At 53.2% G+C, this 13,671-nt stretch overlaps 1 protein-coding gene across 3 annotated transcripts in view; it reads left to right on the top strand.

Moving 5' to 3' along the window:
- ABR (ABR activator of RhoGEF and GTPase) overlaps positions 1 to 13,671 on the top strand; it is a 173,381-nt gene that overhangs the window by 36,286 nt on the left and 123,424 nt on the right. The window contains exon 1 of one of the 3 annotated variants that reach the window (XM_033089013.1): positions 3,310 to 3,969. The exons of the other annotated variants lie outside the window; for them this stretch is intronic. Coding sequence (XP_032944904.1) covers positions 3,909 to 3,969 — 61 coding nt within the window. The 5' untranslated portion in view covers positions 3,310 to 3,908. Of the gene's footprint in view, positions 1 to 3,309; positions 3,970 to 13,671 lie in introns of those variants that run through there. 3 annotated transcript variants of the gene reach the window in all.

The following is a 13,671-nucleotide window of genomic DNA, read 5'->3' as shown; positions in this document are numbered from 1 at the left end:
TCCTCCTAGAGTTTAACTTCATTGTGTTTGTTCATTTGTTCACTCATTGTAGCCCAATACAGAGATTACACGTGCGGACTCTGGATTCAGAATCTCAGTTCATTTCCAAGGTCACCACCACTAGCCGATGGTTTAGTCTTTATGCTTCTGTGGAATGGGGAGGATGGTAACCTATCTCACTGGCTTATTATGAGGATTGAGTGAGATAATCTATGGGAAGCACATAGAGCAGTGCCTGGCACTTAAGAAGCATTCAATAAATGTTAACTGTCATTAACTTTATTTATTCAACATGTATTATTGAATACCAATCTGTTGGGCTTTTTCCATCCTGGCCAAGTGGCTGGTAGAAGCAAGAATTGGTTGTTGGAGAGACAGTGAGTAGCACCCCCCTGGGAATTAAGGGCGAGGCCACAGACCTTCAGAATGGGACATATCGTCTTCCCACTCAGCCCCTCGTCATCAGTACCCCTGGCAAGGCAATCGACTCTTAAACCTCCCTGACGTCTGGTGACGAGGCAGGAGCAGGCCTGTCACGATGGGAGGTGGGGCGCTGAGGGCAGCCTGAGGGCACAGGCCAGAGGGAGGGCCAGGGAAGATGGAGGGCACTCGCCTCAAGGACTGGACAGCGAATAGTTAGTGTGGGCTTGGAGGACGCAGTGTAATGGGTGCTGAATCAGTGCCTTGTGGTGCACAGACAGGTCTGCACTTAGCTGAATCAGGGTGGCCTGTCCACAGAAATGCCCCACTGCCGTTCGGACAGATTGGGGTTGCTGAAAGAGCACTTCACCTTTGGCAAAATGCAGATGAGAGTGACTCTTGAACGCCTTCCTTCGTAAGATGTGATACCATGTCTCCCCCAACCTCCTCCCCACCTTCAGTGCCAGGAATCTGCAGGCTTCTGCTCCAGTCTCAGATGACCCTGGTGCGCAAAGGCCCACATCCGTGTCTCTGCAGCCGAGGTTAGAATTGGGCTGTGTGGTGCGAATATCTTCTGGAAGCTGTCCAGGAAAGGCCTCAAGGAAACTTTGAAATAACTGCCCTTTCCCTGGACACGTATGTGTGAGACAGGTGTGTGGAGATAGAAAGGGGCTGGAAGGGTTTCCTAGAAGGTGGTCTCCAACCCGTGATCAGCAAAGATTTCCAGGGACTTTTGCCACCCTGCTTCCACCAGTAAGCTGCCAGTGGAGGCAGCATGCATGGCATTTAAGAGCATGAGTGGATGGCCGGGGTTTAAGTCCCAGCCCTCCACTTACTGGCTGGGCAGGTTACTTAGCTGCTCCGTGCCTCAGTTTTCTCATCTGGAAAATGGGATAACAGTTAGGTTCACAGTGAAATAATCTTGTAAACAAAACACTAAGGTCTAAGCCAGGTGCGCTATAGGCATTCGCTGTTAATTATTAGAAGTGATCCTCCTTACTGCTTCTAAGATTCCTCTTTCCTTCTACCCTGTATTGTATCCTGGGGTGGGAGGCCCAGGACAGGATTGGACAGAAGGTAGAAAAAAGCAAACTATGGCGATGCTAAGGAGAGCAACTGTAACATTTTTAGCTTGAAAAATGCTGAAAATAGCTTGTTCAAGCTTTTGTAGATAAAAATGTAAAATGTATGCAAATGTATGTGACTCACGCAGAAACATACATCCATGGCCTGCTTACAGCCAGTGCCCAGATGTAGCCATCAGGAAAATCCCCACAGCGTGCAGAGAGGGCCCAGACTGCCTTGGTGGTGATGGTGGTGATGGTGGTGGTGGTGATGGTGTTGGTGGTGGTTGGGGAGGGGGCAGTGCTGCTGCTTGCCTGGGCTGTGCTCCTATTGACATTTTTCTTCTGGGTTCTGTGCCTTTGAAGAGTTCCATGTGGGCAGAAGAGAGCCCTGGGCCCCACTCTGCTCCTCCGTGCTCACCGTCCTCCGTTTGGTTCCGTGGAGAGCCCATTTGCTCCCTCTTCTATTCTGCCTCTATTTCTGGAGCATCTCATTGGAGACGCACGCCCCCCTCTCTGCCAAGCTCCAGGTGCCTGCTTGGTCCTCCCAGTCTTGTATGCAGGACGTGATGGTGGGAGGGTGACAACTGAGCAGGGAGGGGCCACAAGAGTTGGAGCCAGAGCCTGAGCCAGGAGGGCTGGGTAGAGGAGAGCCGGGTGGATGCAGGGAGGGCCCAATGTTTCCTCACGGTTCTACTGCAGCTACCTGAGGAATATCTTTCCCTGCTCCTCCCAGGGGCTCCCCCTTCCTGTGTGAGCTGGTGGCCACCATCTCCGCTCGGGCAGCTCTGGGCAGCCTCTACGCAAGTGAGTGTTGGGGCTGGGTGTAGGCTTCCCTTCAGCATCGTGGGTGAAGGTCTGCTTCTCCCCTTAAGAAGAACTAGATCTACAGTTGGGAAAGATGAGGAGACCCGCCCCATCCCCACCCCCACACACATCCTCCGTGGATGCTGGCCCCCCGCAAAAGCCAGGAGGAGATTTCACCTTGCAGGCCTGTCTGTAGAGCTGGGTCCCATAAACTGCTTGGGGGTGGGGTGGGGGGAGGGTCTGCTCACTATCTGAGGTGAAACCAGCATAAATGGCCCAGTGGACCATTCCCTTGGTGGACCCACTGCCTCCTTTCCCTTGGGCTCAGGAGAGGGGCTTCCACACCCATGCCCTGGGCCATCCTAGGCTGACCTGCTCCCCTCCAGTCCCTTTTCCTGGTCCTTCGGCCCAAGGAGGCCCAAGTTGCCTTGGGTCGCATGGAACCAGCACCTAGGGGACCACTGCTCCTGGGGAGTGGTCTTAGAAGGGATTTTGTTTCTAAAGGGATTTTGTTTCTTAGAAGGGATTTTGTTCTGTTCTCAGAGGCATCTTGACCCCAAACTTCCCTCAACTTGTATGTGATTATGTATACGTGGTATGCCTCCTGGGCTGTGCTAGGGATCCCCAGAAAAGGCTCCTGGAGGGGACTGGCAGAGACCCTGGAGCCTCTCTGTACCCCAGTTTGTCCTCCACAGCCCCACACTGACCCCCAGCCTCCCGCCTTTCTCCAGCAGCCCACCCCTGGCGTGTAGTGCAGGAACCGCTTGGCTTTTAGATTAAGGGTGTTTAAATAGATGAAGCGCTGTTAAGGTTTGGAAGGAAAGAGTTCCAGGGCAGCCAAGGCTGCGGACGGCAGGACTTTAACCCCTTCAGCACCGCCCCCCAGGCTTCCTAGGGAGGGGCCTGGCAGCCGCACCGGCCCCTGAAACTGCGCTTAGAGATCCTGGGGTGTCAGGTGATGTCACCCCTGCGGGCCCATAGGTCTCCCTGCGGCACCTAGTCTGCGGGTTGCCAGAATTCGGCTGGGCGCAGCGAGGGGAGGAGGAGAAGCCTGAGCCTGCGCCGCAGCCGGGAGAGCCCGACAAGACCCTCCTCCATCACGGGTTGGAGCCCTTCTCGCCCGCCCGGGCGTCGGTGGGGACCCGGGCTGCTTCCCACACCCCCACGGGGTCTGGAGGCGTGCTGCGCGGGGGGAGGGGGCGCGGGAGCCTCACGCCCATTGGTCGCCGCCCGCGTCCCCCGCCCCTCGGCTCCGCGCAGCCCCCGGGAAGTTGCTAGTTGGAGCGCGGGCTGCGAGGCCGAGTCTCCGGGATCCGCAGCGGGGCTCGCTGCGGACGCAGGGGCCGCAAGGGCTCCCGGGGGCGCTGGGCTGCCCGCGCCCGCCCGCCTCTGCCCTCCGGGCAGCTCCGGCCCCCTCCTCCCTGCTACCTGTTTCCCTGCCTACCCCAGCCTCCACCCCGCGCTGGGCAACTTCGGCCTCCGGGGCTGGCTGCCCCTCACGGCTCCCGGCCGGCCCTCCCGCCCGCCACCGGCGCCCTCCCTCCTTTGTTGTGCGATGAGGGTCGGGTTTCCGATCTGACGGAGCCGCCACCGCCGCCGCCGTGCGGAGCCGCGGGCATGGAGCCTCTGAGCCACCGGGGCCTGCCGCGCCTCTCCTGGATCGACACCCTCTACAGCAGTACGTGTGCACGCGCGGGCCGGGAAGGCCGGGTGGGAACGGGCCCCGAGTCCCGCGCGGCGCCCCGACGGCCCTGGGGCCCGAGGTGCTAGGCTTGTCTGGGGAGCCCGGCGCGGGCTGGGGGCTGCGGGCACGTCGGCCAGGTACCCAGCGGGCTGGGAGGCGGGAAAGCGGCGTGGGGCGCCCGCGATCGGCCGCACATAGGGTCCCCAGAGCGGACTTCAGGTGGGTGGGGGGGCAGCGAGTCGACTGAGCCAGGAGAGCTGTGTCACCCCTCTCCCACCTGTTGTGTAACTGAGCACTTCCCAGCCCTCAGGAAGAGGAGATAACCCTTGTCGGTGCTGCCTCGCTCCCTGGCTGCTCCTTCTGTCCAGGCTGAAGCAGAAAGGCCATTTTGGCAAAGCCCTTGGGGCCGGAGTTTGCCACCTCAGGGACATCCTGAGACGGGCGTGTGTTTTGGGGTGGGGGTGGTTGGGAAGGGAGACTGTGTGTGTAGATCTCCGTGGGGGCCATTTGGATGAAGGAGCTGAAAACCCCCGGCTCTGCAGTCTTTCCTGCCCCCATCCTCACCCCCCCAAAAAAGAAAAAAACAGACCTTCTCGGCTTCTCCACCCCCTTGCTCCCAAATCTGCCGTGATCATGTGATTGCTCTTGCGCTGCGGCTGGGGATGTGTAACGGATCACTCATACATTCTGGGGGTGAGCGCCCCCCGCCCCCAACCCCCTCCACCTTCCTTACGTGGCTAAAGCACTGCAGGCACTTCTCCCCACCCCTGCGATGAGACACATTCTCCAACGCTCTCAGGGATGTAGGAAGAGGATCCTGTTGGCTGGCCCCTGAAGAAGATAGGAAGTGGATTTCTCCCTCCCCCGTCACTTCAGTAGGACCCTCCCACTCTCTCTCTCTCGCTACTCTCCTAGCCCAGAAACCTAAGGGGGGGCAGCGGGTGGGGGAGGCAAGTGGAGCCAGGATCTGGTTCTGGACACTGGATGCCATGAGACAAGGACATTTTTAAGGGCCAACCTGGTACCTGTCATATGGAGGGTGGGGGGAGGGAGGGGACAAGGATGGTGCCTTGAGCTCTGGAGGCTCCTCAGTGCTCAGCATCCAGCCTCTGACCTCTGTGTCCCCTTGGATCCCCATCATTCCCCAGGCCTTCTCTTCCCTCTTCTCCCTTCTCCTCCCCCCTCCATCCTTTTTCCCTCCCTTTCCTCCCCCTAGGAGCTCTCCTTGTGATGGTTCATTCTACTTTGGTTTTTCAACATCAAAGGGGCAAAGCGGGATCCCCTGGGCACGGGTCCTGCGCCCAGCCCAGCCACTCCATCTGCGCCTTCCCTTGCGGAGGCCGGCACCATTGGGTGAAGGTCAGGGCCCACGGCTGTGTGGCGTGTGTGTGCACGTGTGTCTGCATGAATGGGGGCACACATCTGTTCAGAGTCCGCTGCAGATCGCCTCCTGGCCCTCAGGAAGGATTAGTGACCTCTTAGCTGTGCTCTTGCAAATAACAGTCATAACAATGCCTCGTATTCACATGCTGCTTGTGTTCCTGACTGTCTCTGGCTCTTTGTGAAACCCAGTATTGGTTTCCCTATTTCCCAAAGCATGGAAGCCTGGCTCTGGCTTTCTCTTCATTGCCCTGAAGAACTGTCTCTGACCGGATTATTTCTAAGTTCTCCTATCTCCCCCTTCTCCCCGCGCCCCTCAACAGAGAAGCAAAATTGCCTGAGGTTGCCTTGAAATTTTCTGACCAAAGGAAGGCAGGACCAGGAAAGTGAATTAGACGAAGGGCCTCTTTGGGGGTGTCTGTGAACCAGCCCTGACTCAGGCAGGCTTGTCTCTGAGCTGTCTATTCTGCTGCTGCTTCTACCCTGGCCTCTGGGCTCCTAGGGCAGCCTGATTGGGGGGTGGGGGGGGCACTGACTTGGCAGCAATGTGAGGAGTCCCTGCCTCCTTCTTCAAAACAACTTATTTGAGAGCTGGAGAATGAGGCTTCCTGGGGAGGTGCTGTGCAGTCATGTTTGGGCTGTTAGCCATGAAGTTTCCTCTTGACAAGAGCCTAAATTAAAACAAATACCCAGCCTGTCATTTGCCTGGCAGCAGGGTTTTGTGGCTCCCAGAGGAAGTTCCTTTGTCTCCCGGGAAACTGTTTGCTTACAAGGCTCACAGTCCTGGGGTGCAAAGTCACCAGCAGAGCCAAATCCATCAGGAATTGTAGGGGCGAGGTACCCAGGGCACAGGGTAGCCAGGGTACTTCTTAGGGATGTGAGTGACCCAGCGATAAGTCTCCGCCTGAGCTCGTGATGATAGCATCTAACCGTGATAATAGCATCTCCTGAGGACCTGCTATGTGCCAGGTACCACGTTCCATCCTTTCTCTCCAAACCTCACCACTTGGCAAGATGGGTAGTCTTCCCTCCATTTTACAGAGAGAGAAACTCAGTAAGTTCAAATCATTACCCAAGGTCCCATAACTGATAAGTGACAAAGCTGGAATTCAGATCATACCCTAGGAAGACTGTGAATTTCACCTGGCTGTGTCTGAGCTTTTTCAAGGCCTTGAAATGTCATGAAGTGGGGCACATTTGTCTCTTTGGTCCTTTGTCACAGAGTTTTCCCTGAAATGGTCCAGCAGGGTACGTGGCCTCAGTGACTGGCCTGTCCCTGTGTCTCTTGTACCTAGGAACTGGGACCTGGTCCTGGAGCCAAGGGAGGGCTGGTTGAGACTCTGTCTGAGCTCACTGAAGCCAGTGATTCTCTACTCCTAAAGTGCCCCACTGCCAACCAGCCCTTCTTCTTCTTCTTCACACGCTTCCTGATTTCAGAGTTGTCAGCGCATTTTTTTCTGGCTTCAGCATCTGTGCCGGGGGAGTGTGTCTACTGCCATTACAGGGTGATGGTCATTTGATAGGGGTGGGCAGTAGACCCCCTCTCCCCTGTGGTACAAGTCCCGAAGGGCTGTGGTGATGGCAATTTGTCTGACTCAAGGAAATGGGTGGACTCCCAGCCGCCAGAGTGAACTGGGACCGATTGGAGCTGAGTCTTTGCCCCTGAGAAGCTGGAGTGGCCAGTAAGGGTTCTAGCCACTCCACTTCCTGTCTCCGTATCACTCATTTTCCTACGCTGATGGAATCCTGTCAGCTTCACCCCTCAGTGCTTTGTCTAGATTCTTTCCCTGGAGCTGGTGTGATTCTCTCTGTAGACCTGTGTTCTTCGTTTTATCTTCTCTGTATCTCTTTTTTTTTTTTTAATTTTTATTGGGGATCTCTGTATCTTTCATCACCCTTTCCACAAAACACGTATCACTTTCTCTTGGTTTTCTCTATACCATGGGATTAGGTTGAGTAAATTAAATTCTGTGGAATTACCTCAAAGTGGCAGGGTGGGGGGGGGGGTGCTCTGAAGCTTCCTCTGTCCCTCGAAGTGGAGACTGCCCTCCAAACAGATCCAAATTGAGATGTGAATGGGCCCAGGAAGGCTAATAATAATTTGGCACATCTTCAAATGGAAAGCCTGTAGCCATATGTTCAGGATTTATTTAATAGAGAGTCGAGGGCTAGATGTAAGATCTTTTCCTTTGCCCATTTCAGCCTCTTTTTGTCCCAAGCCATTCAGCTCTGGCCTCAAACATACCTACGCTGTGGAGCCAGGCAAAAGCCTGCAGTTACTTGGACCTCTCAGAAGGCAGAATCAGCTCTTGTTATCAGAACCTGCCTTTTGGAGCTCACTTCTCTTACCCCAAGCAACATTTCCAAGGGCTATTTCAGCCTCTCGTGATATTTCCATGCCCACCATAGACTCAGCGCCCTGTCTAAGGGCCAGGAAAGCATCTGGGGCTGTGGGGACACCAACCCATTCCCAGAGGAGCAGGAACCTGCCTCAGTTTCCCACCTTATTCCTGCGTTGGCCACTGGCCTGGCTGACTATGTAGGTTTGATCAGAGCCCCTCTCTCACCCAGACCACCCCTGATGTGTTAGTGAACACCTACAGATGGATGTTTCCTTTTCCTCGGTAACCCCAGGCATAACACCAGCCCATAACTGTCATGGCTGCTGGAGTCTCAGAGGTGGGGCTGGCAGAAAAATGAAATCATCCATTCAGAGAAACGTAATTTGTTGTTGTGATGGCTGCTGTCGTTCTTTGGAAAGAGGAAGAAGTGACAGGAACGCTCGTGAAGAATGAGCTAGAAAATCCTGTGAGGTGGGTAGAAGATGCGGGAATAGTGAGAAAACCCCATTCTGTCTCACGCTTGTGGGTGGAATGGATGGAAGACTCGGGCTGTTCTCTGAGGTATGGTCTGTTTCCTGGGCTATTCGGGTGCACACGCCTTGTGGACACTCCTCTGTAAAGCGAGGCTGTGATGTCTCCCATGGGTACCATGTCGATGAGTCAATGTTTGTAGAAAGTGCTTTGAAGATGAGGGGTGCTGTTGAACGGCTTGGCTGTCCAGCTCATCATGATCCCCAGCGGTGAAAGGAATCCGTGAAAGGCTTGCGGAGCAGTTTGGAAGGGAGTAGGAAGGGGGTGTGAGGGTCAGAGTGTTGGTCCAAGTTCTTAGGTGCTTAGTCCGGTGCATAATAAGCCCTCAGGACTTTTTGGTTGTGTGAGTGAGTCTGGGAGGGAAAAGAAAGCTTCTGGGTTCTTGGCTGCTTTCATTCCTTACTCCACTAGAAACCCCAGAAACCCATCGGCTGGCCCATTCACAAGTTTCCGGCTGTGTGGATTTGGTAATTGAAGTAGCGTGTAGTGGAGTCGAAGACCCCCCAAGGGAGTCCCACGCGTTGCTAGGGCTTGTGATTCTGTGATTGGAAGACTGCACTGCCAGTGTTTGCGCTGTAGCTTTGGACTCAGCTTGAGCCCTTTGAGGGCAAACCAGGAAGTAGGCGGCTTCAGAACAACTCGACGTCATCTCCAGGCCATTTGCCTCTGTTGGGCCCCTGGTGTGGGAGGCTGAGGCAATCCATGGGGCTTGGAGTACCCATCACATTGTACCTTCAGGGCCACGGCACTTTCCACTGATGCCAGTAGGAAAGGCCTGCGGGCTTACCTGTCTCCAGGGCGGCTTGGGAGACGCTGATGTTGACTTGTGACCTTAGCGTGCATTTCTTTGGGCAAAATGGAGTCAGTGGGAGCCGTGGATGCACCAGACTGGCAGGGGGAGCGTTCTGCTTGTCCCTGAAGCTTGGGGAGAACATGTCCGGACCCCGTAAATGGGGAATAAGAAAGAAATCAGGGCAACAGGCAGACTATAGCGTGCATCCCTGAATGAGGGTTGGGGATGGATGCTCAGTCCAACCCTCTTCTCAAGGTACCAGCAAAGAGCCCTTTGAAGTGGGGCCGAGTGGTACCATGACCAGCTGCTGACGGGACAGCCCGTTCTCTGTCCCCAGATTCAACCCTGATTTGGGCCTCTCCCTCAGTTTGCTGCCCTTATGCTTTATTCCTGTCTTCTCTTCCTGCCCTTGCTTTCCCATCACACTTCGGAACAAAAGATGAATATGGGTTGACTGGCCAAATCGAAACTGACAGCGTGGTCTTCAGAAGGTGGGGTCAGATGGGGTGGGCCCGGTGGTGACCTAATTGATCAGGTGCTAGTCCCTTCTTTTGACCCTCACCTGCGATGCCTTCACGTCCGTCTAGACCACAGGGAGACATGGCAGATGCGGTCAGGCGTTTTGCCCAAGGTGACCAAGGTCTCCAGAAGGGTGGGGTGGCTGGGAGGCGTCGGCCACCCAGTCCTGATGGAGCTCAGAGTCCTTGTCACGCTGGTGGACATGGCCACTGGCCTCTGGGGTTTCGGTGGAACTGGTGCTGCCTCGAGAAGCCCTGTATTGACTAGGGATCTGCGGGTTTACTCAGGGCTTCTGGGGAAAGATGTGGCCGTAATTACCTTCATGGGAGTGAAGGGTTGATCCTATCAAGGATGCTGGGCTCACCCCGTCCTCCTGGGCATTGCCTCCTGGCCAGCAGCAAGGGTTTAATGGCCCGAGATTACAGAGAGTCCAAAGATGTTGTGTAATTAAGCCCAGTTGTTTTCCTAGCTGGAGGATATCTACTCCCCACAGCAATTGATTTCCTCGCTTGTGGTCGCCCTGTTCAGCTGCGCGTAACCCTCAGCCTAAACAGCCAATGGACCATCTGTGTAAGTGGGTTTCCCCTTTGAAGGTGCAGTTTTAGGAGAAAAACCCCTTTCTGAGAGTTTTGGGGTCAGGGTGGCAGTGTGTGCTATGTGGTGGTGCCCCCTGGAGTTGTGCAATGGGGACCGCTTTCGGAAATGTGTCTGGATTCTGTGAAGGGACATAGAGACCTCATCCTTGGGTCTCTCACCACCACGGGGCCCAATGAAAAGAAAGCTCATCCGTCCTGCTAGGTTCCTGGAAATTAGATTTTTCCATTTGGTATAGGAAGGATGAAAGAAAAGATAACATTTCACCAGCCCTACTATGTGCCACATGCTGTGCTAGGTACTTTCCTTACATTATCTGAACAACCCAACAAGGTACCTGTTATCATCCCCGTTTTACAGATGAGGAAACTGAGGCACTGAGAGGTTAAGTTATTGCACAAGGTCTCCCAGTTTGAGCTGGATAAAATCTCAGATCACTCCGACTCTCTGTATAAGCCCATTCAGCTTCCAACAACAATAACCATTATAGCCAGTATCGACTGAGTACCTACTATGTGTCAGCAGTGTTCCAGACGTTTTCCATTTGGTATCACCAATCTTCAACAGCGCTTCTCCTACGAGGCAGGAATTATTATTTCTATTTTATAGGGAGGAAATTGGGGCTCAGGGAAGTGAAGTAATTAATTCAAGGTCCTAGAGCTAGAATACAAGCCAGGAACTGAGCTCAGGTTTGGCCTGACTCTGAACTGCTCTTTCTCCCTTGCAGTGCCAGTGCAGGCCCCTTGGCAGCTGGTCTTTCCCCGAGGTGGACTCATCTGTTCATCTCTCTAGCTAGCATGACAACTGTGAAGACTGTCTTGGGCCCCCCCCCCCCATAGCATTTGGGCAGCTCTCTGTCCTGTAAGTGCTCACTAATTGGGCTGCCTCTTCCTAAGGGGTGATCCTAAAAAGGTCTTCCCATGGGTGCTTGGAGCCCATATCTCAGTGTTACCTTGTCCCTGAGATTGTTGGCAAGAAGCCAACAATTATGAAGCCACACACATTGTGTGTGTGTGAGAGAGAGAGAGAGAGACACACACACACACACACATTGGGGGATTGGGGGTAGGGATGGGGTACAGCTAGTGCCCCGTTTCCAGAGCAGAGCAGGGCTAGGGGCAAGGAAGTGGGGACTGCAGGCAGAGAGGACTTGGCAGAGCCCACATGTGCCGGCCCTGCTCTCAGGCCTTTTTAAATTCACCTCCACAGCTTCCAAAGGAAAATAAAGAGAGCCCTGGGCCCTAAATCAGGCCACTGCACACCGAGGTCCTTTGCTGAGGCTCAGAGCCAGCTGGGCTGCAGATCCAGCTTCTGCATTTGAACTCAGCCGCATGCAGCATGTTAATGATGGGGTAGATCCCAGCAGACCCTCAGCCCCACTCCCACGCCCACTAAGACCCCCCCCCCCACAACCCAGAGTCCCCTGTTGAGGTCAGTCCCCTGGGGACGCCTGTGCTGGGGGGCTTTACACCTGAGCAGACCTCTCTTGAGCTGGAGCCAGACCGGCTGGAAGAAGACTGGAGGGCTTGTTGCACAAAGCCTTTGTGTGAGGTGAATTTTTTGGATGTGGTAAAGGGGATGAAAGCTGCCCTGAGCTGACAACCAAAGCAGGAAGGTGAAAGTGGGATAGTGGGAGGGGCTGCTCCACAACTCTGTTCTCTTCCTTGCCCTTTGCTGCTCAAAATTTCACTGGCAGCCTACTTCCTTCACTGAGTCTGGAGGGATTTTTAGGAACCCTTGCTTGGTTCGGTGTAGGGACCCACGAACCGCCCCCCTCACTCATATGTTTGTAGGGGGGCACATGTGGAATTTCAGCTGCCCCTAAGGCCTTAGCTGCTCCCGACCCTTCCTCCCACCAAATATATAATATAATATAATATAATATAATATAATATAATATAATATAATATAATATAATATAATATAGTATAATATAATATAATACCAAGTCTTGTATTAATTTTTGCTCCAAAAGACGCATTAGATCTGATTGTCCGGCTAGGTCTTATTTTCGGGGAAACACGGTAGTAGGTGTCAGCAACAACATAACATTTTTTGCAAATATTTCCATCCATGATTGGTTGAATGTGCGGATGCAGAACCCGTGGATAGAGATGGCCGACGATGGTACATGCATTTTACATCGTAAGCCAGTGTGCACACAAACTGAAACCAAAGTTTCATGGGACAATACTTACCCTATCACATGTGCAATGCACTCATATTTTTATGCCCTTCTGTTCTACTCTATTCCATTCTACTCCATTAAAAACATACCCCAAAAGTCCTGGTCATGACCTGCTACATTAATTTCATGACCTGCAATATGAAACCCAGTGGATGAAATGATCTCAAAGGGCTTTCTGAACTGCAAGGAGGAATAACTTACCGAACTGCAGTCCTTTATATATCACTGTTGTGATTTTTGCCAGATTCACACACTTCTGTTATTATGGACTTCATGTTTTTCTTCAATGTGATTCATTGTTTAAAATATAACTTACTTAGAAAGGAAACTAATGGGACATCTGTACCACTTGCAATAGATCAAAAATTACCTTACAAACAACTGCTCTAAAAACTAAACAATGTTATTCATTCTAGTGATACACTGTTGCTGTTGGAAAGATCTAGGTCTGAGCCTCCTGTGTCTTTATTTAAAGGAAAGTAAAAAGAGGATAGAGGATAGAGGGATGTGAAAGGGATACTGGTACCAAACAGCGTCTTTCTTCTTCAGTAACAGGAAAGATTGAAAGGAATCAAGAAGGGAATAATTTTCTCAACATGTGATTGAATGTGCTTTAACGCAGATGGCCACCGAGCAGGTGCTAATCACGGGCTCTTCTGCATCCAGGTCCCTATCTACCCAGAGTCTTGCAACCCATGTTTCCTGTGATGGAAGAGGGGAGGGGAGAAAATGATTTTTTCCTAGGACCAAATATACTAGAGCAACCACTCAAATTCTGCTGTGCATTTGAATCACCTAAGGATCTTGTTAAAATGCAGATTCTCACACCGTAGGTGTGGGATGGGGCCTGAGGTTGTACATTCTAGCAAAACCCCAGGCAGTGCCCACGCCGCTGGTGGGGGTGTAGGTACCACGATTTGGGTAGCAGGTCTCCAGGGCCCTTTAGTCCCCACTCCTAAAGGATTGATTGCAGACCTTGAACCAAGTCAGACCCTTCTATGACTCTGGGTTCTGGCCAGATAAAGGCAATCCACGACACATCTCTCTTTTGCGCCCATTTCCCAATGAAAATAAAAATGAAGCAATTGATTGGACACCGAATGGGTGATAGACTTGAGCTAGTGTTCTCACAGTCATGCTGTCATTTAGTCCTTAGTAAGTCTGTGAAAGGCTCTTACCCTCATTTTCAGGATGAGAAGAAGGAACAGCCATTGTGATCAGCCTCTGCTGGGGACTTCCGCCATGGTGGTGGGGGGCACCTGCCATGCTGGGGACCTACCAGTTCTCCTCTGCCCACCCCCTTTCTGAGGTGCAGAAGCTCAGGCATCTGGTCTTTATGAGTGCTTCTG

This window comes from Rhinolophus ferrumequinum, chromosome 21, assembly GCF_004115265.2.
Source record: "Rhinolophus ferrumequinum isolate MPI-CBG mRhiFer1 chromosome 21, mRhiFer1_v1.p, whole genome shotgun sequence".
In the NCBI taxonomy this organism is placed as follows: Eukaryota; Metazoa; Chordata; class Mammalia; order Chiroptera; family Rhinolophidae; genus Rhinolophus; species Rhinolophus ferrumequinum.
This window is presented reverse-complemented; position numbering and strand designations above follow the sequence as displayed.